The 22,738-nt window shown below is 38.7% G+C and overlaps 1 protein-coding gene across 1 annotated transcript in view; it reads left to right on the forward strand.

Moving 5' to 3' along the window:
• Positions 1 to 21,657, forward strand: part of PAX3 (paired box 3) — a 107,073-nt gene extending 85,416 nt beyond the window's left edge. Inside the window, exons 6-9 of the mRNA XM_026855005.1 lie at positions 6,050 to 6,215; positions 7,333 to 7,547; positions 19,364 to 19,610; positions 20,144 to 21,657. Coding sequence (XP_026710806.1) covers positions 6,050 to 6,215; positions 7,333 to 7,547; positions 19,364 to 19,610; positions 20,144 to 20,178 — 663 coding nt within the window. The 3' untranslated portion in view covers positions 20,179 to 21,657. The remainder of the gene's footprint in view (positions 1 to 6,049; positions 6,216 to 7,332; positions 7,548 to 19,363; positions 19,611 to 20,143) is intronic.
• The last annotated feature ends 1,081 nt before the right edge of the window (positions 21,658 to 22,738 follow it).

Raw genomic sequence — 22,738 nt, forward strand, 5'->3', positions numbered from 1 at the left:
ATGCTGAAAAGGTTCTTCTCGGCCCCGTTTAAAAGAACTCTGGTTTCCCTCACATTGATAACTGTCTGTATCCCAACCAGCATGATTTCCCATTGCCTTGAATCACAGCTCCTGGCAGGCTCTCCACAGAGCCCACAGCATCCTGATGTTCCCGCTGGTGATCTCGGCAGGCTGCGCTTGGCAGGGGAGCAGCTCCACTGTGAGAAAACAAGCCTGCCCGTGGCCTGATCCTCTGTGTAGCCTTATTCCTGTGAGGCTGGGGGTGTGCAGGTGTTGCAGTGAAGCCAATTTACCAGGTAGTTGTTGCTAAAAAGCAATTCTGTTATTAGTCTTTCTCATTTCTACAACTACTCTCTGGTAGTGCTCCCTGGAGCTCATCTGATACCATGGCGAGCCGGGATGGAAATTCACCCTACTGCAATAAAATGAAAGGGAAGAAGAAAAATATTTTCTTTTTTTCCCCTGCTGTTTTCTGTTCTCTGAATGAACTCCCAGTAGGGTCAGGCAGGCACAAGTGCTGGTCGCAGGGGTGTTGGCCTGGTGAGAGGGTGAAAGTGCCCCTGCACAGACTGCTCTGAAGGCTGCTGCAGTAAGCGTAGGTCTGGCATCAGAAGGACTGGACACTGTGGGTGTCTTTACAAGTCACACTGCTGTGTTTCACAAGGGTAGCGGTGTCAGCTCTGCCCTGGCTGGTGCAGCCCAGCTCCATTAGCAGTTTCCTCCTGCAGCCCCCTCTCTTTGCCAGGCAGCCCCACCGCTTCAGGCACCCCCCAAATGCATTCCCTGGTGGCACGCCCACCAAGGACTCCTGCTTGCAGGATGGTCAGATTTATTTTGAACATGTGAATTTTGGGGGAAGGGAGAGGCGGGGAATAGGGGAATGGGAGAGGCAGTTACCATGAAAAATATCATAAGGCAGAAGGGGGAAAAAAACAGAAAACCCCTATGTCTAAAATTAGAAGTGCCGCTAGCAATACATCAGTCTTTTGACTTTGTGTGTTTTTGGCACACATGCTTGCAATGGTCAGGGCTGTGTATAACAAAATATCCACGGGTTTTCTGCAAAATTCACATCTCAAATGTTTTGCCCTGTAGGATCAGAGATCTTTTTTCCTTAAAAGCACATAGAACACTCTGTGTTTATGATCAGACTGTTGAAATGTCAAGGCTAATTACACTAGTGTGTTCCCAAGTGAATAAATGCATCTTTTAAAGAATATCCTGTTGAGATCAACAAAATAAGATGTTGGCATGATCACTTGCAAACTACTTAAAGAAAAAATGATAATAAAAGGCAGGATCTACATATGAGAAAATAGAGATGGGAGAAGCCTATTAGTTCACCTCATCCATTCTACATCAGTCAAAATCCTTTTTTTAATATTCTGTCATGGAGTCATTTCTTTTTTGATCAGTCCAGTTCCAGATGATTGAAAAATTTTTTTTTTTTTTTTTTTTTTTTTTTTTTTCCCCCCTTTGCTCTAAATCTCATCCTCTTCTGTTTTTGAGATGTAAATTTTGGCCAGACTCTGGGTTTCAATTTTGTTTCCATATCATCTGGGTAATTTACATTCCATCTTCGAAAGTGACATAGAAACTGGGGAGCCAGAGCATCACTAAAATGAATGTGAGTTGGCTTCTGGTGCAGACATTTCTTTTGGATGCTTGGGTCTGTCATCAAACCACGTTTCCTCTGTCCGTGTCTGCATTTGCACAGCACCTAGCATGATGCTGACCTAGTTTAGAGCTCCTGCATGTTTTACCTACACAAGCAGAGCATATTCCTGAAGAACACACAGAGTAGTGTTTGTGTAAGAACGCTGTATTTTGAGTCTTCAAAATGCAGTAGCTTGCTTAGCCACTGCTTTTGCTTCCATGGGGTAATTCAGTGTGACAGTGGTCATTTGAAGTACTGTCTAGGGTTGGTCTGCCTTCCACTGAGATCCATGCTGTTGCTGGGGAAGGCAACACACCATACATTAGTTTGTCAGATTAAGTAGACGTAGATAGTTTAGAGTTGGTTTTCTGTTGTGCCCACTCCAGGCCGGCACTTTTGCACAGTATGTCACTTGTGATCTTCACCAGGGGCTGCATTTTACTTGGAGCATCTCTGCATCTAGGTGGTGATCTCTTCCCTCTCAGAAGGGAGGGAGGGTGTAGGAGAACAGAAGCATCCTATGGGGACCTGCTAGATTCAAAAAGGCCACTCATAAGATGAGGATTTTGTCATGCTGAGGGTTTTGTCATGTTGGTGGAAGTTGAAATTTTCTGATCATGAGAGGATATTGTGTTTAAATCATGTTGGAAATGTACAAACAAAAGAAAATATTTCCCCAGGTGTTTACAATATGTTTCTAAGCAGATACATTGGTTTGTGGTGACTAGATTTATTTTTAAGTCTTAGCTTGATGTTGGCAAACTTTTTCAAGATTTCTTTAATTAGTAGTAATAGTGCACATGGATTCTTCATGATATGTGCTGATTTTAAAAATTAAAAAAATTTTAAAAAAATCCTGAGCTGTTGAGAGTAAGTGAAGGCAGCTGAACATAGTCTAAGTGAAATACCATGATTTTTAAAAAATCATTTCAGTTAACATAGAAAGCATATAACCACTACTGAATAAAGTTTAGGATCTGACTCCCTTTAACAAACATTACATAAAATGTCAATAAAATGTTTCATTTTGAATAGGTTTTTTTCATTTTCCAAAACTGATTACCTTTTTAACTCTGCCCTTTCATTTTATTCATATTTATTTTTTTCCCCTGACTTACTGTTACATAATTTCTTCTTTGTGTTCCATCACAATACCTGAAATCTGCAGTTACCTGCTATAAAATGGGAGTTCAACACAGTTGCAAGCCAAATCTCAAGCCTTCATGGTCCTAGGTCGTATGCATCGTGTTTTAAATACAGGCCACCATGTGAAAATGGCAAGACCATGATACTAAATAGTAACAATAGTAAAAGCTAATGTGTTGAAACATCCAGAATTACAGATTCAGAGCTTTGGTTTGTTCGTTTGTAAAAACATGTTAGTTGAGGCCATACTTATGGTCATTTTAATGATAAATTCTTCTTAATATTTTTACTAATGCAGGTCCAAAGCCCATTAAAATCAAGGGGAAACAAGGACATATATGGATCTGACCCCTGGTGCTTACTGTGTTGATTTTTGTTGGGGTTTAATTTATTTTATGTGCCTCTACTGTTCTGTAGTCATGAGTGCATGTGGTATTAATGGCAATAAGACTTGCTCTGCAGTTTTGAATTTGTTCAAGGGATTTTGGTGGGTTAATCTTGGACTAACTCGGGTGCTAGTCAGGTGCCATCTGCCTTCCTGCCATCTGGGGAAAGTAAGAAGCCAGGGCAAACAGCAGCAGGTGTGTTCTGCAGCTGATGGGGCAGCAAGGCAGTGTGGAGTGGCAGTGGCTGACAGACCTGGAGCCATGGCTGTGCCGGCAGCATGTGACATGGGTGTCAGTCAAGTAGCACCCATTTAGCATGACTCAGTCATGTGGGACCAAGGTGGTAATACATAGCCTTGTTTCTGTATAGCCCAAGCAAGTTTCTGCACCCTTGCAGAGTCCCACTTAATTTAATGTGACTCCATGTGGCAACAGAGCTCTGTGCAAGTACATTCATCACAGGGCTGCTGTAGAATTTTTGATACCATTGAGTGTGTTCCTTTCAGGGATGTTATCTATGTTTCGGGGAATATCTATCTGGTATAGGTTCTGGAAAAATGCAAATCTATAAAATGAGCCAAAATCTATCTGTAAACAAAAGCATTAAAATTGGCATTATTGCAGATCACTTACTACTGAATACTTATTTTAATAACGATCTAAGGCTTAAAGGCAAAATTTTGTTACCTCGTTTTCCTCAGTGAAATCCACTCATGTAGTATAGTCCAGTTAGTGTTCCCAAAGCATTTGGAGATCATCAGATAACCCTCTTGACCTGAAGAAGGGAGAGTATCATGGAGAAAGCCATAGTTAATGACCTGGGTAGGCTAATTACAGCGTGTGTTTGCTGTTCCCTGCTCAGTCTCTGACCCCCATTATCCTTCCTAAGTGCTCTTTGGTTCTTTAGCAAAGCCTCTTCCTCCCTCTTCAGTGTGTCTTGCCCCTTTTTCCTTCTTCTTGGTTGTCTTCTAAAGATACTGCTGCAGGAGTGTGTCACTGGTGGGCTTTGGGAGACATAAGCAGGTAGGAGGAGTCTGTGAGGAGTAAATAAGAAATTTAGACTTAAATGTCAGTGAGGGAAGCAAAGGGTAAGGAGAGAGGTGAAAAAGAATGTAGATATCTATGGGATGAGAAAGTAAAAAAAAAAATACTGCTGAATCTAAACGCATCCTCAACTATTGCTTATTGCAGGTCTTGCATCTCCACCCTGGTACCTTGTCTCTACCAGCTGTTTTTAGAAATGGTTCATGTGGAGGCAGAGGGTACAGCAAAAAAAACAAGAGAGGGATTCCTGAGGTAGAACAGAGGCTCCATCTATCCTTCTGTCCTGAATCTTAAACTGGAGTGGGAGTGTGTAATTGAGGAGTAGACTTTGTGGCCAAAAGAGGAGGCAGCTGTGTGAACTAAGCATCTCATTCTGAAAAGGATGAAGTCAGATCAAGCTACGTGGTGACAGATGGCCCACATCAGAAACCAGATGGCCCAGTTAGTCCCACTGCTCCTGCTATGAAATAGCAAGTGGAGGGGAAGCCCACAGTGTAGTCCAAAACATTGTTACACTCTCGTGTAAGGGCTACTCATGGTCTGTAAATCACGCTACACCTAGAAATCCAGACTGTGATGGCTGGTTCATAAGCCAGCATGGACTGCTTGCAGGAAGGTTGACAGATCTGAGACCCAACTCACTTTTACAAATGTATCTACACGTGGCTCATCAGCTAAGGTACCTCAGTGGCTCTCAGACCCGACTGCCTTAGAGGCTGTGCAGGTGTACCTTGTCAGATGCTGGGACTCAGTTACAGTCTTATCTAATTGATAGTATCCAGGGATGATCATTGCAGCTGCCTCAGGGTGTACAATTGAGTAATTGTCTCCTTGTTTACAAACGTGTGTAGCCTCCCTTATCTCAACCAACCTTTCTCTTCTGTGATGTTCCACCTCATCGACCTGAGTGCTGTAATCTAGAAGTTGTTCTAAATCTGCAGCAGGGCAGTGTACATGCACATTGGTCCAGGCACCCCTGCTGGGGCTGGTTGCCCTTCCAGTTTGTGGCATGTTATCACTATAATATACACATAAACCTATGTGTTTTACAACTCTTACTACGTCTGCATTTGTGAAGTCTAGCCTCTTCCTTTCTTAGAAGCAATAAGAGCCATCCAAGACTTAAAAACTTAAAACATGAACTGACAATAATGTGAAGGAAAGCAGATTTATAGGTAGAGGGTCCTGCTAATTTAAACCCCACCTTCTTAGTACTCTGTCCTGGGAACAGGGTTCAGAGTGGTTCTGAAATGCTAATCTCATAGTGAAATTCTGATCTACTGTTAATGTCACGTTTTTAAGAGATGTTTTGTACATATGTGAATACATGAAAACTTGCTGGTAGGGATTTGTGTTTTGTACACTGGGCCTGTATTTTTTAAATTAAAAGTTAAAAGTTCTGTTGATCACTAGGGCAATATGTAAGTACAAGCACCTTTCAACAGTGCATTAAGTGATACCCCTAACTTGTCAGCAAATTAAATACAAAGACAAGAGATGTTTTCTCTTTCTCATTAAATCTGGCACAATAAGGATAACTATTAAAAGTATTCAAAAGCTTGAAAGTACTAGTCATCTTATTTTTTGGGAGGGGCTATATTTGAGAGGAAACTTTTAGGATTCCTGTGTCCTGTCTGTTGAACCATGGAAAAGTGTGCCAAGGGCTTCTTTCTTGTCTAGGAGCTCTGAGCCCAGTGCGCATCTTCTGTATCTCTCATCTCAGACACTGAATGCATTTGAAACACAATGCCATTATTTCTCATGCACACATACTAAATGTACAAAAATCAAATGTCCCTAATTAAAACATTTGTAGGTCTGGTTTAGTAACCGTCGTGCTAGATGGAGGAAACAGGCAGGAGCCAATCAACTGATGGCTTTCAACCATCTGATCCCAGGAGGATTTCCACCCAGTGCCATGCCAACTTTGCCAACATACCAGCTCTCTGAGCCCTCTTACCAACCCACCTCCATACCGCAAGGTACAGTAGCGAACAGGTACTTGGTTAAAATAATGTTATTGGGGGATTTCCTGTGTTGATTAATTGTAGAAATATTTTCTTCTCTAATGTAGAAGAAGGGGTGTTGCCTAATTTCAGGTCAGGCAGGACCTTGAAAGCCTGCTTATTTAAAGCATTAAGAACTCAGGTTTGTTTTGCTGGAAGAAAGGGCTGGTTACATGTAAATGGTGCTAGCTAGAGGAATACCTGCCTCCTGCATGGCAGAGGTGCAGCGCTGGTAAAGCGAGGTAGGCACTTCCCTACCCTACCCTTACATTGGCCTCCTGCGCTGAGAGTGCCCAGCGTGGTGGGGAAGGAGGCAGCAGTTGCATTCTGTTGTCTTTTGTTGCTTTCAATGATGGTGCACTGGAAACCTCTGTAAGTAAGTACTCTGAATATTATCTGATGTTGGAAAAAACAGCTATTCAGACTGTCTTATTTCAGCTCAGTAGCAAGTCTCAGTATGGTAAAAATTTGTATTAATGTTATCAGCAATTCGGTGAACTTTTGATGGATTGGGGGGCAGGAATAGAGCCTCAAATCTATGCTGTGCTAGATCTAAAGAAAAATCTTGCATGTCAGATTTTATAAAACAAGTTACTGTATTTTTCTTGCTCCCTCCTTGAGATTTGGATCCTAACTGTTGGTGGTTGTTCTAATTAAGGGAATTTTTCAAAGCCCAAGGCTTCTCCCATCTATTGCCATGTTCACTACAAACCATGGCAGAATTTTTGCACTGTGACCAGGATGGGAAAGCCTTTTACCAGTCTTCTAAGCAAATAAAGCTTTCCCCTTCTTTTTTATGTGCATATATACATATATAAAATATATTGCTGTATCAATTCTGAATGATATGTGCCTGCTAAGGATTGTCTGAAAACTGCATGTGTCTGTTATGACTTTTACAGTCTATTTAAGAATTTTTGTGTAATCTTACAGGCCAGTTAAATATCTGGCAATATTAAATATTTACCTTTCTACTTAACTAGTATTTAGATGCAGATCCTGATGCAATTCTGTCAAGTTGAGCTTCATGTAATGAATTTATTACGTCAGAAAAAAGGAGGAAAACATATCAACATGTTTCTTTTGCTTCTAGCTGTGTCTGATCCAAGCAGTACTGTCCATAGACCTCAGCCTCTCCCTCCAAGCACTGTACACCAAAGCAGCCTCCCTTCGAATCCAGAGAGCAGCTCTGCCTATTGCCTACCCAGCACCAGGCATGGATTTTCCAGCTATACAGACAGCTTTGTGCCTCCATCCGGGCCCTCAAATCCCATGAACCCTGCCATTGGCAATGGCCTTTCACCTCAGGTCAGTCCTGTGTTTTCAGACAGAGGATTTGCTGTATACCAGAACCAAAGAGTCTATTCCCTCAGGCCACAGTATAATGAATTGCCAAATTTAAACCATAATGTATTCTTTATACAAGCCACATGATTTCAGTTTGCTAGTTTCCTTTTTTTTTTTTTTTTTTTTAAATTTTTTTCCTCCTACTGGCTGAATCAAGAGTCATAGCTTATATTTAATTTCAAGTTATTTATAATGTAATCATGCAGGCTTCATGTTTACATTCAGTTGTCAAGCGTTTGTAATGTACTGCTATTCTCATGAAGATCCATAGCTAGGTACAGAAAGTAGATCGTGTAGTTTTTCTGAAAATAAGATATCTCTTCAAGATAATCTCACCAAGGTTTTACTGAACAATCCAGAAAAATTACAGGCAAGCTGTATGAGGAGAGTTCCAAGGGCTGAGCAGTGTGCATTGAGATGAGCTATAATCGAGTTATAAATGCATAAATTAGGAGTATAACTGCTCTTTGGCAATATATAAATGCAGGAATACCATAATTGTTTTTCTAATTTGCGTGAGCTCTTTTTAGGAAATCATGTTAATAAATTGCCTTGATAATTGAGTGTCAAAAGGTTGGTTAAATTTTCCTGCACGCAGCATCTGTCTGAAGCTGACGTTATTAGTTAAAGCTTGAATAGATGGTAGTTTATTTTATTAGTGAGAGCTTTGCCCAGGTGCTTGGAAAAAGATGTCCACTAAATTCTGAGAAGTCACAAAGAGGATGCAATCTATAATTACGATCAGGAATCTCTTCAGGGCTGAAAGTGAGAGTTTTAACAGCTTTATCTGCTTTCTACCCTTTTTTTCCTCTCAGTGGTTAGAAAAACAGAGAGAAGCTCAGAATGACACAAATGAAAAGTGAAAAGACAATTATACTCAATTACACACTAATCACTGACTATCACCACTGCCTAAGCAGGGAGAGGGCATTCTAATAGGCAGAAAATGAGATTTTAATGGCACAAAGGGTGGCCAAAATAACGACTCGTATATCTTTGCCTCCTTCGTTTTCTTCAACTTGTGGTTTGCATCTCGGGAGTACAGTTCCTGGTTCCTGTGCAACGGTGATAACTCTGTGCAGCTGAAAAGTTCAAAGGCACTGGAGTTGAAAAGAATGAATAACAAAGGCAATGAAATAAACATTTTTGCCCAAAGGCAAAAGTTCATAAACCCTTTTTTGTAACGGTAAATGTAATTAAGTTTCACAGATTCCTATAGCATAGAGTGGGGTACAAAACTTTATGGCTTGAAACCTCAGGAAAAAAATACCAACAGAAAAACAAGCGGATATACTTCCAAGAAGACTTGAATGGATTTTGTTCTAAAGAATTCTGATTTCTAAACTCAGTCTCCAACAAAAGCCATGACATTTTATTTGTTGTTTCATTTTTAAAAAATATTTTTAATGGCCAGTTTTGTAGTGTGCAAGGCTTCCATATTTTTGTCATAAGTATCTTTTGGAGATTCAGTGTTAATCCATCAAAAGTAGTTGTTAGTGTCAGTTTAAATGTATGTTGGTTCTGGCTATGGAAATTGTGTTGGATTTTTTTTCCTTTTTTTTTTCCTTTCACAAAGCTTATATTGTCTGTGACACTGAAGTAGAGTGCAACAGTAAAGAAATCTTGTGATGTCTGGGCAAAGTGGGAGAAAAAAGTGAGGCCAGGTTTCCTCACCACAAAGTCTTGCTGATTTGAGGTTTGATATAATCAAAAGGAGATCCTGAAGCAGATTAGATGACTTTAATCTGTTAATGTGCTTCTTTACACCCAGCCCTGTCTTTACGCTAAGATACTTCTGTTGTTTTGGTTTTTTTTTTCTTTAGACTTTTGAAACCTTTTTCTACCCCAGTGCTTAGAGCTCCTGGCCCCATCCTGCGTCTCTACCAATAGAACTAGGAGGAGGCTGATCACTTGAAAGTTGCCATCGTGGGTTCATCACTGAATGCATACAGGAGATTGTTTATATCCATTTAGATTTTGAACAGCTTTTCAGAACTGAATGATTACCTTCACTGGCTGTTCAAGATCTTTCCATCAAACAAACAAAAAACCCAGCCCTAAATTCATGCAGTGTCATCAAGAGCTCTTCTAAAACAGTTTTGGGGCCTAAACAATGATATTTTTATATATATATATATACACACACACACACACACACACACACGTATATATCTATATATAAACTGTATGTATGAATAAAGTGACATACCTAGACATTGTGTTTAGATATAAGGGAGTGATGTAGCCTCAGGTACGTAAATTATGTGTGCAACAAATTGTGGGACTGTAGCAAAACAGAGAATGCCTTTATGCCTGAAAGACCCTCAGGCTATGTTGCAATGTTACGGTGTGTGAAATACCCCTTAGTTGTGGGGTGTGTCACAGGACATCCCCCTGGCATAACGTCCTTGGGGCTCTTCCTGCAGGCACCCAGGTGCTGACCGAGCAGCTGAGGTAGCGGCAGTCGCAAAGTCAAAAGAGTGTTTTGCACTGGGGATTTCATGAAGAAAAAGAAACAGGAGTTTTCCGCTGAGTGGGCATGTTGCAGTGCCCTGCCTGTGTGCGTGGAATTTAGATGAGAAAGAGGGTCTTTTTACTAGCCAGTGGATTTTTGACCACAATAAATCTGGGTGTGTGAGCAATTAACATAATGTTTCCGCCCATCCATGTCTCTCTCGCAGGCAAGCACTCTGGACATTCTGTGTGTAAAGCTGAATTTATGGTGACTTTAGGGGGAGGGGAGACTTTGAAGCCCAAATAATCTTTTGTGATTTAAAAAAACCCCTCTTAGAATGTGTAGAACAAAATCCAATATTAAGATTCACGGGTTCATATTCTTACCAGATTTAAACCTTCTTTTTCCCTTTGACTTCCATTTATTCTAAATGAGGGTCTGACACACAGATCCCCCAGGGAAGCTTTATTTTCCATGCAGTATGTTTCCTTTCTAACTTTGTTCTTGAATATGATAGACAAATATGTTGTTCAAGGCAAGCACTGGGTGAAGGCAGAGGGCACACAGAGATGGCTAGGGTACTGTAATTTTATTTTTATTATGTTAGCCTTGAATTTGGAAGTTAGAGAAAACTGTATGTATTGGCCAGTTTTAGGAAGCAGAGTGCTCCACAACATACCTGTCTTGCAGACTGGGTAATAAAATGTTGTTGTTCTTGTTTAAAAGAGTAAGAGAACAGAAAGAGTCCCACCTTGTTAATATTTACCACTTTTTAACATCAAAACAAGATCTGCAGATTTCTTCCAGATGACTGATTATTCTCCTTGTTCATCTGGTTTACTTGTTACTACCTGGCTGTGGTGAGAGAACCTCTGTCTTACAGACCTGCAAAGGGTTGACTTCTGCAGGAATAAGACAGAGACTAATGTCTCAGGGAGCTGGTAGCCAGGAGTGTCCTTGTTCTTATTTCATAAAAAAGCAACCCAACTGCAAGCACGTCATCTCAGCCAGAGCTCTTTAAATATAATGTCAGAACAGAGATTATTAGTGTGTAATATATGTAAATTGCATATTTTTATGTTTTCTATGCCTATTATGCAGCTTCTTGGCTTTCATGCATACATTTATGGGAATATTGTATTTCCTTTTCAAATTAGGCTTCAGTTGCTCAGTGCATTTTCTTTTAACAAACATTTGTTAACTCAGAAATATTAGGGGATATCATATCTATGTGTTAATATGTGTGTACAGGACTTAAGCATGCTTTTGAATTAGCACATCACTTTCTGATCCTGGCATTGACAGTCATCACTGGTTCATCGAAAAGCAGAAGGGTGACCGCAAAAACATTTGTCTCGCAGCTGCAGGTGTACAGTCTTACTAGAGAGCAGATTGTTCTTTAAGACAGGATATCAATATTTTGAACTGCTTAATTTAAGATAAGGCAAAAGCCTTTTCCGGTGTACATGGGCATCCCCTGACCTTGTCATGTGCTTTTTATTAGTGACAAAGCAGCAGAGTTTGCCCTACACCAGGCGGTTCAGGCAGTTAGCTGATTTTGAAGCGTGCCGTTTCGGACTGCTGGTGGAGTCAGGTGGCGTGGCAATTAACAAATAACAAACATGCGTAACCTGTCTCTTCCTTGCCCCCTAGGAAACTTCAGATCTACTTGTTCCTCTTCCTTGTTGTCTTCCCCCATAATCGAGGGCAACCCGTAGCTTTAAAAGCTGCAGTTTCAAAATGGGAAGTGGATCAAATATTGAATGGGTTGTGTAGAAGATCGTAAGTCCTGAACAAAGGTTGCAGCTCTTGTGCCATTCGTTACCTGGAGCTCAGGAATAACTTTGATAAGAAAATTCCAAACTTTTCTGTGAACAGTAATAAATATGATATGCAAGCTGTTTCAGGGTTTCTTTCTTCTACTGTCAAAACCTTTCACTGCCTGAGTTTAAGAATTATCCTGTAACTCTCATTGGTGAGATAGATCTTAGGCAGTTTTCTTTTCTTTAGTCTTTGAGAGCACTTGTTTTTCATTAACCTGAAGTATGGATCTGATGGCAGCTGTCGAATCAGATATGTTCATATTGTCTTGTTAACTCTGTTTTTAAGGGAAACACAAGAACCAGTGGCTATAAATGTGTATTCCCTCATTAAGAGGGTCAAGAGTGCGGGGTAAAAAGCAACTAGGAATTTGTTACATTTTTTCTTATACCTTCTGTTGAATTACTGTCCAACTGTTTGCCCACAGAAACATTTCATTTGGATCCAAGTCTCACACCAGTGAGAAGCTCATGATCTTTGTCACAATGGACTTGGCTTTGAGAGCTCTTCGCTTAATTACCCAAGAACATGAGACAGAGGTTAGGGATTTCTCTGTGAGGAAGAAAGTTATTTCACATGATATCATTTTCATGACCACGAGTTTTTGTTTTGGGTTTGTTTGTTAAAAAAAATAAAATAAAGTTCAGCTAATAGAACTGATTATTTTTCTTTCTAGAGTGGATAGAAACAGATGAGATCCAATAGTTTTGTAATTGTTATTGTGCAAGAATAATAACATTTATTATTTGTTTTGTAATTATTGAAATATTTAAACTATACATTTATAGATATTATATACTACTAAAATATATTAACCTAACAAGACGAATAAACAAGTGACTTTACATTTTGAATGTCCACCTTAACTTTCCTCTGGGCCTACTTCCACCTCCATTCCCACCACACCAGAAAGTTTGAGGCAGGTGGGTGGGGTTTCAGCCTTCAAAAAACAGCTAAGAAATCTTACAGAGAGATAAAAATAAGCTCTGAACTCTTCTGGAAACTGAAGCCAATTGTACTGTAACTTCATGAGAATAAATGTTTAGAAATAAAATTTTAAAATATAAATACAAAAATGTAAAAGGACACAAAATATATATATATATAAAAAACTGAAGTTTCTTGTTTTTTTTCTCAAGCCTTTTTTAATGACATTGCTCACAAGACCGACTTATCTTCCTTCATAGTAATTTCTACCATTTAGAATACACACAGGTTGAGTATTCAGCATCACAGCTGCCCTTAAAATAATTTTTTGCTTTTGCTACATTAGACATTCAGTTTAAACCATTTGTTAAATGAAAGTATGATTCAGCCCTTTATAGGGCATAACACTGGCAGGCATTGGTGAACTTCTAATTCTTTAATGAATTTACAAAATAGAAATATCAACAGGAATCTGAATACTTGAATGTTTATTCAATTAAGGACTGGTACATGAATGTGAGCTTTGTTATGAGTAATCACAGATGGCTCTCTTGAGTCTGTAATTATGCTCTATATTTTAGATTTCAAAAAAAGAAGGTACTAAAATTACCACAACGTGATTCAGTGAAAAGCATATATTGCAATGGGATCCGGAAGAGCAGAATTTCATCCTTAGCAATCCTTAGAAAGCAGTGTATCCATCTTCAAATGTATCAGGCTCAATTTCCTTCAAAGTTTCATACCTCTCTAGAGAAAATGGTTTTATTTTTAAAATAATTTTTTACCAATATATCAGTAATAGTCATTTTCTTATAAAAGAAAGACTGAGTGCTGAGTTGGGATAGAAAGAGATTTCCCCTGGTTAAAATAGCAAAATGCACTTTTATTTGTCCCCAGTGCTAATTAGCCTCATGTTAGAGGCCCCACTGTTAACTGGGAACCTCATGAAAAAAAACCTTCCTTACTGGTTGAATTCCTACAGATATGCTTGTCGATCATCTTCCCCCCCCATTTATGGATGACTTACTGCTTTTAATGGCTACTAAATGGCTAGTAGCAATTTCCTGTTGGTAAATCCAGGCATGTAGGTGTAGAACATGCAAAGGTGTTACTGTAGGGCCAAATGTTGAGTTTGGTGAGAGTCCTCCTGTGAAAGCTATGCAGATCCCACTCCCTGGCCATCTGCCAGCAAAAAAAATATCTAGTGTTTGGATTAAAAACAAACAAACAAAAAAAGGTGTGGTTTTGTTTTGTTTTGCTTTCAGAGAGAACAAAGCCACGTATCCCAGTTACAGAGGGAAGGTGTGTGAGAGCCCAGCTAGTGACAGCTGGGATGGTTTTCATGATGACCAGAATCCCGCTTTTGTGTTTTGAGTTGAGTAGAAGGTGGGAGGAGAAGGCAGAGAGCAATCTAATAACAAATTTAGGCTTGTTATGAGCTGTTGTATGTAACATCACCATAATCAAGTGCTTAAAATCACTAGTCTACAATCTCTGAGACTGCCTGAAAAAGTTTTGAGATGTTACCTAGTCCCATGACTCCATGAGCTAGCACCTGAAAAAAAGACATGAGTTTCGTGACTGTGATAATGTTGTGAACATTGGTAATCTTCTGTAGATAAAAATATAATTCATGAAGGATCAAGTTATCCTCTTAATTATCCTAAATGCACACCATTGCACCTTCTTTAATTTCAGTGTAGCTTCCACTGATGTCTAGTGGTGTGAAATCAATCTGAGGTCTCATTTGGTATGAGTATGCAGAAGGTCAGAGCATCAGATATTTTAAGTCAGTGTATTTGTTTCTGTTTTCATTATCCAGATATGTGGTTCCCAGTGCTTGCTGTTTGGCATGAAAATGCTTTCTGTTGGGTTTCTTCATATATTTGGTCGGAATATTCACGTATATAAAAAGAATCAGCAACGTGGTTCTGGGATCGTATAGGTATAGATCCATGTAGCTAATTAATTTTAATTGATCTTCTAAAATCTCTCATTCCAATGCATTATAACCATCCTTTCTATGTTCTTGTGCAATATTTTGGTTTTGAGAGATTTTTCTACAGTGAAAAGAGTTAACAGCAGGTAATGCCATTCATCTTGGAAGGAGTTTGAAATTTTCAGTGTTAGTGATGAATGAGGGTATCTGACCCACATCTGTTTTACATTAGAATGGAACATTGCCCTGACATCGTTAGGAGCATTTGTCAAGATTCCCTGGACAGAGCTTCTGTAAATTACATGCTGCAAATGTGTCAGGGTCAGATAAGAGGATATCATTAACTCCACTAAAGTTTGCTCATGATTCTGTCAGTTCAACTTAATACGTTAACTGCCAACAATTTTCCTTTCATTAAATCTTTCATTCGCAGGAGGGGAAAAAAATGTATCACTGTACCCAAAAAATACTGCACATGTTCTTTTCTCACAAATCATATTAATTGCAGACATGGTCACAAAGCATATTAAATGCAGGCATGCGTAAATGAATTAAAACATATGAGAATTTTATTGTGCCTATGGTAGGTCCTACATCCTAAAATACCAACCATGTTAACAGTCATAATGTTTCATTTAGATATAAGAAGCTTTCTCTCAGTTTAATGGCCTTTATTTTGTTGATAATAGAAGTATTTTCTAATAGGTGATAATGGACCAGATGTTGTGTGCGTGGTCCGTAAGGCTTTCATAATTCAGTTTCTCTTTCTGGATCATACCCTCAGCTAGTGATGCTGTGTCTGAACCCACCAGCAAGGAATTTGTCCTAATGAATATTTTAGATTGGTTTGGGATGTGTTCTCTGAAAAGTTTTCTGTAGAGTTTTGTTACTGCACTTCACTGTGTTCTCTTTGCTTATTCCTAATTGAACCTTTGTTTTTAATAGAACTATTTTATCGATTACATACGACGATTATTGTATGAGCTCAAAGGCTATGTGTCAATGTTTCTTCATGTGTTTTGTAAAAAATGAGGAGATGTAGCCAAAAACCTTACAGCCTGTTGTTTTTTGGGGTTGGGTGGGTTTTGGGTTGTTTTGGTTTTTTTTTTTTTTCATTTATAGGAGTTCTTTTCTAAAATAAACTGAATAGTTACAGCAGCCTTTAGTTCTAAGTGTTAGATCAGCCCTTGATTTTTCTTTCAATTTCTTTGGGATCCAGATCAATGAGGCTGACAATTACTATTTTGGCTTTCCCAAAGTAACTCAGAGGGAAGTACATATTTTCCAGTAATTTGGATGGTATATGGTTTGAATAAATGTATTTTCTTCCTTAATTATTGTAAGACAATCAGATCTGTTTACTTAGAACTATACTGTTTCATACCAGCAGCAGATCTGAGTTGCAAAATCCAGATCTTGGTGTGTCACTTGTACAACACTGAGCTGAGGGTGTTGAGCATCATGCAGACTGTGGCCCATTAATGGCTTTCTAATTGATTAGGTGAAAGTCAGCCATGCCCTTCCTGTAACTCCTTGTATGGGCGATAAGGTCATGGCACATACCTTATGAAAGACTTCTGCCCTGAGGCTACTTCCCTTATAGCTTTCAAAACAGACACGACCAAAAATCTAATTATTTAGTTACTAATCAACAGCAGGATGATTCTGAAGGCCTCTGAAGAAGGCATTTCTGAGAAGGTGGTTACTGTTTGGATTTAGATTTTCTCCACCTCAGAGACAGAGAGCTGTGTCAGCTCTGCTCCAAAGTGTCTGCTAGGTGCATATGCACTTAAGCAAAAGATGACTAAAGACTTGTGGTGTTTGCTAATTAATTTAAAATCTCGTCAAATGCTAAATTTAATTTGTCAGAGAAGATAAATGTCTATCCAAATATAGATGCTACTCAAGTTTGAGTGGCTTTTGAGACCAGATCTGGATCCAGGTTTAAATTTTGAGGCTAATCTCTAACTCTAAAATAACTTGCAATCCCAAAGTTTTTGAGCTCATTGATTTTGCTGGCAAAGTCCAAATAGTGTTGTCTTGGGTAGTATTCTGTGGAAAATAGTAAACAGAAAAAAGCTTAGTTAAAGGATGTAGTTGGTAAAATAGCTATTTACCCAACAAGGCAATCAGTCCCAAAAGTCCTGGTAGAGATGCATGTGACATGAGAGTGCTCACACAGAGGAGTGCCGCTGGGAGTCCAGCAGGGATGTGAGGGCAACAGGAGCCCAGCCCATTCTCCCTGGTCTTGAACTTGGAGCAGAGTGTGGCAAAGCCCGGTATCACGTAGGTGCTAGGCAGGAATGGAAAGGGCTGTGCACTTATTTCAGATTTCTGATTAAACCATGTGTGTTTTAAACTGTAGTCAAAACCATGATACTCTTGCCAACATAAATATTTTCCAGAGTAGTAATTTTCAATGTAAATGTTTAAGTTAAGCTATGTTTTTTTGTGGATCTTTCTCTTAACTCCATTAGTGTTTATTTTAAAGGACAAGGTTTAATACGACCTAAATGAACATAGGTTCTAATATTGTATCCTGCTGATGCAATGTCAGATTATTAAGCATGCTAGATTTTCAGGACCATATAATTTTCAAAAGGTACAAGAAAATTATTTGTAATTCCTAAAATAGAAAAACCTATTAAAATAATCTTCAGAAATTTTAATAGTTTTCAGGAACCAATTTTTAGAAGGAAAAGTTGAAAGCCCAGTTATTTCAGCTTTTTAGGGGTTTTGGGGACAAAATGCTGTTGAGGTTGCTGTGCAAATAACATGATTTTTCAATCTGTGATTATTCCAGAGATTTTTAATATTGTTTTTTATTAACATCAAATTGTTTTAATAGGTTTTGTGCATTGAAAAGATTATTTGAATTGGGTAGAAAATATCTTACGGTCTAAATCCAAATTCTTCTTTTGTTTTTTTAACTTTTAAGTTAGACGATTTCGTTATCTAAATGAAGTCTTTGGATATATTTTGAAACTTCTTTTTGCATGAATGCTTCTGTTTGTGAAACATTCAGCAAATACCATCAGTTAGACTCATGTTTTTCTGCTTAGTGAAACAGAAGTGAGCATTCTAGTGCTCTATGTGTGTGTGTGTGTTTGTGTGATGTCTTGGGTGCATCTGATACAGAGTTGTGTTCTCGATGACGGTATCTGGGTGTCTCTTTTTGAAGTACTCTTCTTGTGCCTCTTGCTCTTTTCCTTATCAGACATGTAAGGGTTTTCCTTTCTACTTAAATCATGGATCTTGCTTCATGTATTTATTAAAAAACAAACAAAACTCAGAGGTTGGACCACAAGCTCCCTACAATAATCCCTTTTCTTTTGCAATGGAAAATAAATACAATTCAAGAAGAAGCATCAGAGTTTTAGGAACCAGATGCATTCTTAAGAGCATTAATTTATTCTTTACAAAATACACTCCAATTTTAATAACTTATTTTTAGTTTATGGTAAGAAGTGCAGTAAAGAAAATTATTATCAAATAGCGCATCTTGGGTATTTATAATGCCTTTTTGAAGGAAAAACAACCTGTAAATTATCAGAATATGCTGGTTTGGCAGAAGTTGTATGTCATTCATCCATTATAAGCTGCAGACTGTTTCTCAGGCTTTGAAGTGCAACTTACTCCAGCAGAAATAAGCAATTCTCTGTCATATTTATTTTCAAATTGTGCTATAGAGATGTGCTGGGAAAGGAAATGTACACCAACCTGTAGTGCAAATTATTTTTGTACTACAAATGCAGTAGCTTCCTTCACTCCTGCTTGAAAGGACAGGTGCTTCTGAATTTTTTTTTCCTCTTCTACTGGAACTTATGGCCATGAGTGTTGAGCTTTTATGGCAACAACCGGGTATTCTCCAGTAATCTATTTTCAATTAATTTCAACTGCTGATTTCATAATTGTTCATGTACAAGCAGCTTATTAAGGGTGTCACAGCTGACTTTGAAGCTGATCTGGAATGCCTGACCATTTCTGTCCTCTAACTCTCAGGGGTTGAGCCTGAGAGCTGGTGCTGCAACCAGCGCTTCACTCTTTCACATTCATTTCTTCACAGGCCAGCACACAGGGCATGCAGCAGCAGGAGTTACGGCTGCTCTGCCCCTTGCCCGCGTATTCATTCATGTTCTGGGTGCTGGGATTCTTTGTTACTTCCATCAGTAGTGTTGCTGTGATTCACTCCAAGTTAATTCCATTTTAATAACTGCTCATCTTGAGAGAAAAAAAATAATTGTTTGAGCTTTTTGACAGCTTTCCTGTGTTTGTAGATCCTGCAGGACAATGTAGCTAAAAAGTCACACTTGCTTTTTATTCTCTTATAATTGAATCCTCAAGGAATAAACACCTGCAGTGATCCCAGCTGAGGCATGGGATCAGGCACTCTAAAAATCATAATTTTTTTAAATTATTTTTCTTTATTTGCCCTTGGCATCACTTTTTATTGGTTGCTAGCTATCATTTTTTACTTTGGTGGCTGATCCAACCAAATTAGTTATTCAAATTATAGTTCAAATACCAAGTCTGTCTATTTTAGGAAATCAGATGATAGACTTGAGAACTCCTCTGGGTCTGTAAGCAATAGAGTTCTTCACATATCTTAACTCTTTCTGTTATTCTGCCTTTTAGGTAATGGGACTCCTGACTAACCATGGTGGTGTGCCTCACCAGCCCCAAACTGATTATGCCCTGTCCCCTTTAACTGGGGGCCTGGAGCCCACCACCACTGTCTCAGCCAGCTGCAGCCAGCGGCTGGATCACATGAAGAGCTTAGACAGCCTGCCCACCTCCCAGTCCTACTGCCCACCGACCTACAGCACCACGGGCTACAGCATGGACCCTGTCACAGGCTACCAGTATGGGCAGTACGGACAAAGTGAGTATCGGGACATTTGCGTTGTGAAGTGCAATACTGTACCCATTTATCAACGGTCTCTGTACTTTCTGTCTGTAACAAAGAAAATCATGAGCAGAGATCCTAATGGCTGACTACTGCTTCTCTCCAAAGCTGAGTGGAGTGCACTGGTGAGATAGCTGATTGTTCGAGCAAGATTTCTGCTGCATAATTATTTTCTTAAGTGATGTCAACAACATCTTGATGTTATTAATTGTTGAGACATGAAACCTGATTGCCATTAGGTAAAACATAAGGGTTGTCCAAAATGAAATAACCACTGGCATTCCACTATTAGAAACACATGTTCTTAATGAGGTCAGCTCAAGAATCATTACAGTATATAATCCCAGATACATAGAGTTTTGTCAAACTTGTCCTAGGAATAAAAATATTAGTCCCTTTCCTTTGATATATCAGTATTAAATATGACAATGTCAACCTGTAGTTGGCATGGCCCCATGCTGTGAGGTTGTCACAGCATGACTTAAAAAGCTTCTTTTGCTTTTTTGCAGGTGCCTTTCATTATCTGAAGCCAGATATTGCATAAATGAACTGTCCACTTCAAGTTAAAGCTGGTCTTGTTTTCCGGTCTCACTCCAAAGCTTGGATATGAGGGATCTTCTCAACACACTGCAGTCTAAACTGGGGCAGTCCCATTGAGAGAAGCAGGCTTGTTATGTTCTTTCCAGTCATAGCTTTTAGCAGACTTTTGAAGGCTGGACAAAGCTATACAGAAGACAAAGGCCAAAAGCAATAATGAATAAATAAATGCGACATGGTTCATTACGAGTGGGTATACAAAACAGAGCAGTATTTAATATCACTGCCTGGCAAAACATTCCATTTTTTGTTGGTAAAATTAATGTGCATTGATTGGGACAAATGGAACATTCTGAAACTTAGAGCAGCTGAGCTCTGTGTACTCTGACTCATCTGACATCCAGTGCTGACTTTAGTCTAACTTTAAAACTGCTCAGTTTCTGAAGCAAGGGCAGGAGAACCTCCTTCATTTTACACACTGGAAACTGTCATCAAGAGGAAATGTCACTGTCCATAGGAAGTGCATAGGATAAGTGCAAAAGACTTCCAGAGCAACTTACTGGTTACTTTACCATGCTTTTGTAATCACATTGCCAATAAATGTCACTTACAAGTTTTGCTTTATCAAGGGATGAGATCTTGTGTAAACATGAAAAACAGATTTTACCTTTTTGTATATGGAGTTTTCCTGGTCCGTTGTAACTTTTTGAACAAATGCGGGAGAAAAAAAAAATCAAGAACAACGCGACTGATTTTTCACAACTGCCTAGCAATGTGCAATACTGTGTACCTCACACAAACTTTGGGATCATCCAAAGTCATATAGATAGAATCAGAACTATATTTTTGCAGGTACTTTTATTTTTGCAGTGCATAATTCCTGTTGATAAAGTACAGAAATGTTGCAGTCTGCTGGACAACTAAAATCCAGCTTGTTAATCATGATTTAAAGGTAATTTTCAGGCAACAGTACGAAGAAATGATTACGTTTACATTTTTTTTTAGTGATATACAGGACATATACAGAGATGGACCTGTATTTGAGACATTTGTTTAAATTATACAGCGATATCCAATATAGAAGATATAATTATAGGAACCAAGGTTTACAAGAAGTTTGCATTGTGACATTTTAGAATGTCAATAAATTTGTGTTTTGTGATGTTGAGAGGAAGAGGAAGATGGAAGGCGGTGTTATTTATTTCTCTCTATTCTTGGAACAAGGAGGGAGGCAGAACACAAATACATTCCTTTTAGTGTTAAGGACTATGAAGTAGTGAGTTAGACTAGGTTCAGTACAGAGGTTAGTTCACACATTGGTCTTAAGGGTGATGGAAAAATGAAATATTATCTTTGTGTTGCAGCCTCTACAACAACATGTGTTGTAAAAGAAAAAAAATACAAAGAAAAAAACAAAAGAACAAATGTCTTTCATGTAAAAAGTTCAGTAAATATTTACTATTTATAATGAATAAACATTATGAAGACTTGCAAAGCACTGATGATTTTGTCCTAAAATGTAGTATTGTGCTAAATACATTGATACATTTTAATCTGAATATCATGAAGAAATAAACCATGTTATCTTCAACGCAAACTGTATTTGTTATGTGAGCATATTCTGCACACATCCCAGGGCTGCAGGAGCCTCAGGCAGCTTCTGTGCCCCGGTGCTGCTAATGTGCCACCCAGAGCTCTGTGTTTGTTAATGAACTATGCATTTTTCAAGTGCTATTGCTACCAGTAGTATGTCTTCGTCTTCCCAGCGAGAGAAAAGTGTTGTGCCTTTGCTGTGCATTAAAAAAAAAAAAAAGGCTTAAACCCATCAACAAGACTGGGATGGCTTCATACAGTGCAGGAACTTTGTAATCACTTACGGAAGGTATCTGTCCTGAATTACTTTTTTCTTAGAAGCCTCAAGAATTTTTTAATAGGCTTACACACAAGCTGACTGAAACATGGGGAAGACCCTCCAGAACAAATGGAGTAAGTTTTAGTGGCACATCAGTGTGTGAGGAAATTTTACTTCACACTAGGCTTGGTGGACATTTAATTTCATCATCATTTTGTGTGGGATATAGCCACCTTGAATTTCCTTTCAGCTTTTATTTGTGTGCTTTTTATTTTTGTTTTATTTTCATTTTCTTCTTTTAATTCTAGTCTTGTTCTGTTGGAAAAGGAAGGAATAAACTTTTTGAAAAGAGGATCTTAAAAAGATGCTGAAAGGGGGAAATGAGGTTTCTTTTTTTCCTTCTAGTTTATGTTTCTCTGATATGCTTTTAATTTCTGTGAAGATTAAAACTTAAATGTCCCGTATTAATACATATTCCCTCTTCTAAACCATTAATTATTCTGAATTTTTTATCAATGTTGTTTCCCTTCCCTGACGACTGGGCCCTTTGAATTTGTCTGTGTCCTGGGCTTGCTGCGAAGGCCAAATAAATCTCTCTTTCCCCACTTGCAATCCCTTTGCTGTAAAGTACAGCATAAAAGCCTGCTTGCTTGCACAGTTTGGAGCTAGATGATGTCTGTAGGAGTGCTCCTTCCCAGGAACAGTGTATTTTTTT

Source organism: Athene cunicularia (genome assembly GCF_003259725.1).
Source record: "Athene cunicularia isolate RWA chromosome 9 unlocalized genomic scaffold, athCun1 chr9_part1, whole genome shotgun sequence".
In the NCBI taxonomy this organism is placed as follows: domain Eukaryota; kingdom Metazoa; phylum Chordata; class Aves; order Strigiformes; family Strigidae; genus Athene; species Athene cunicularia.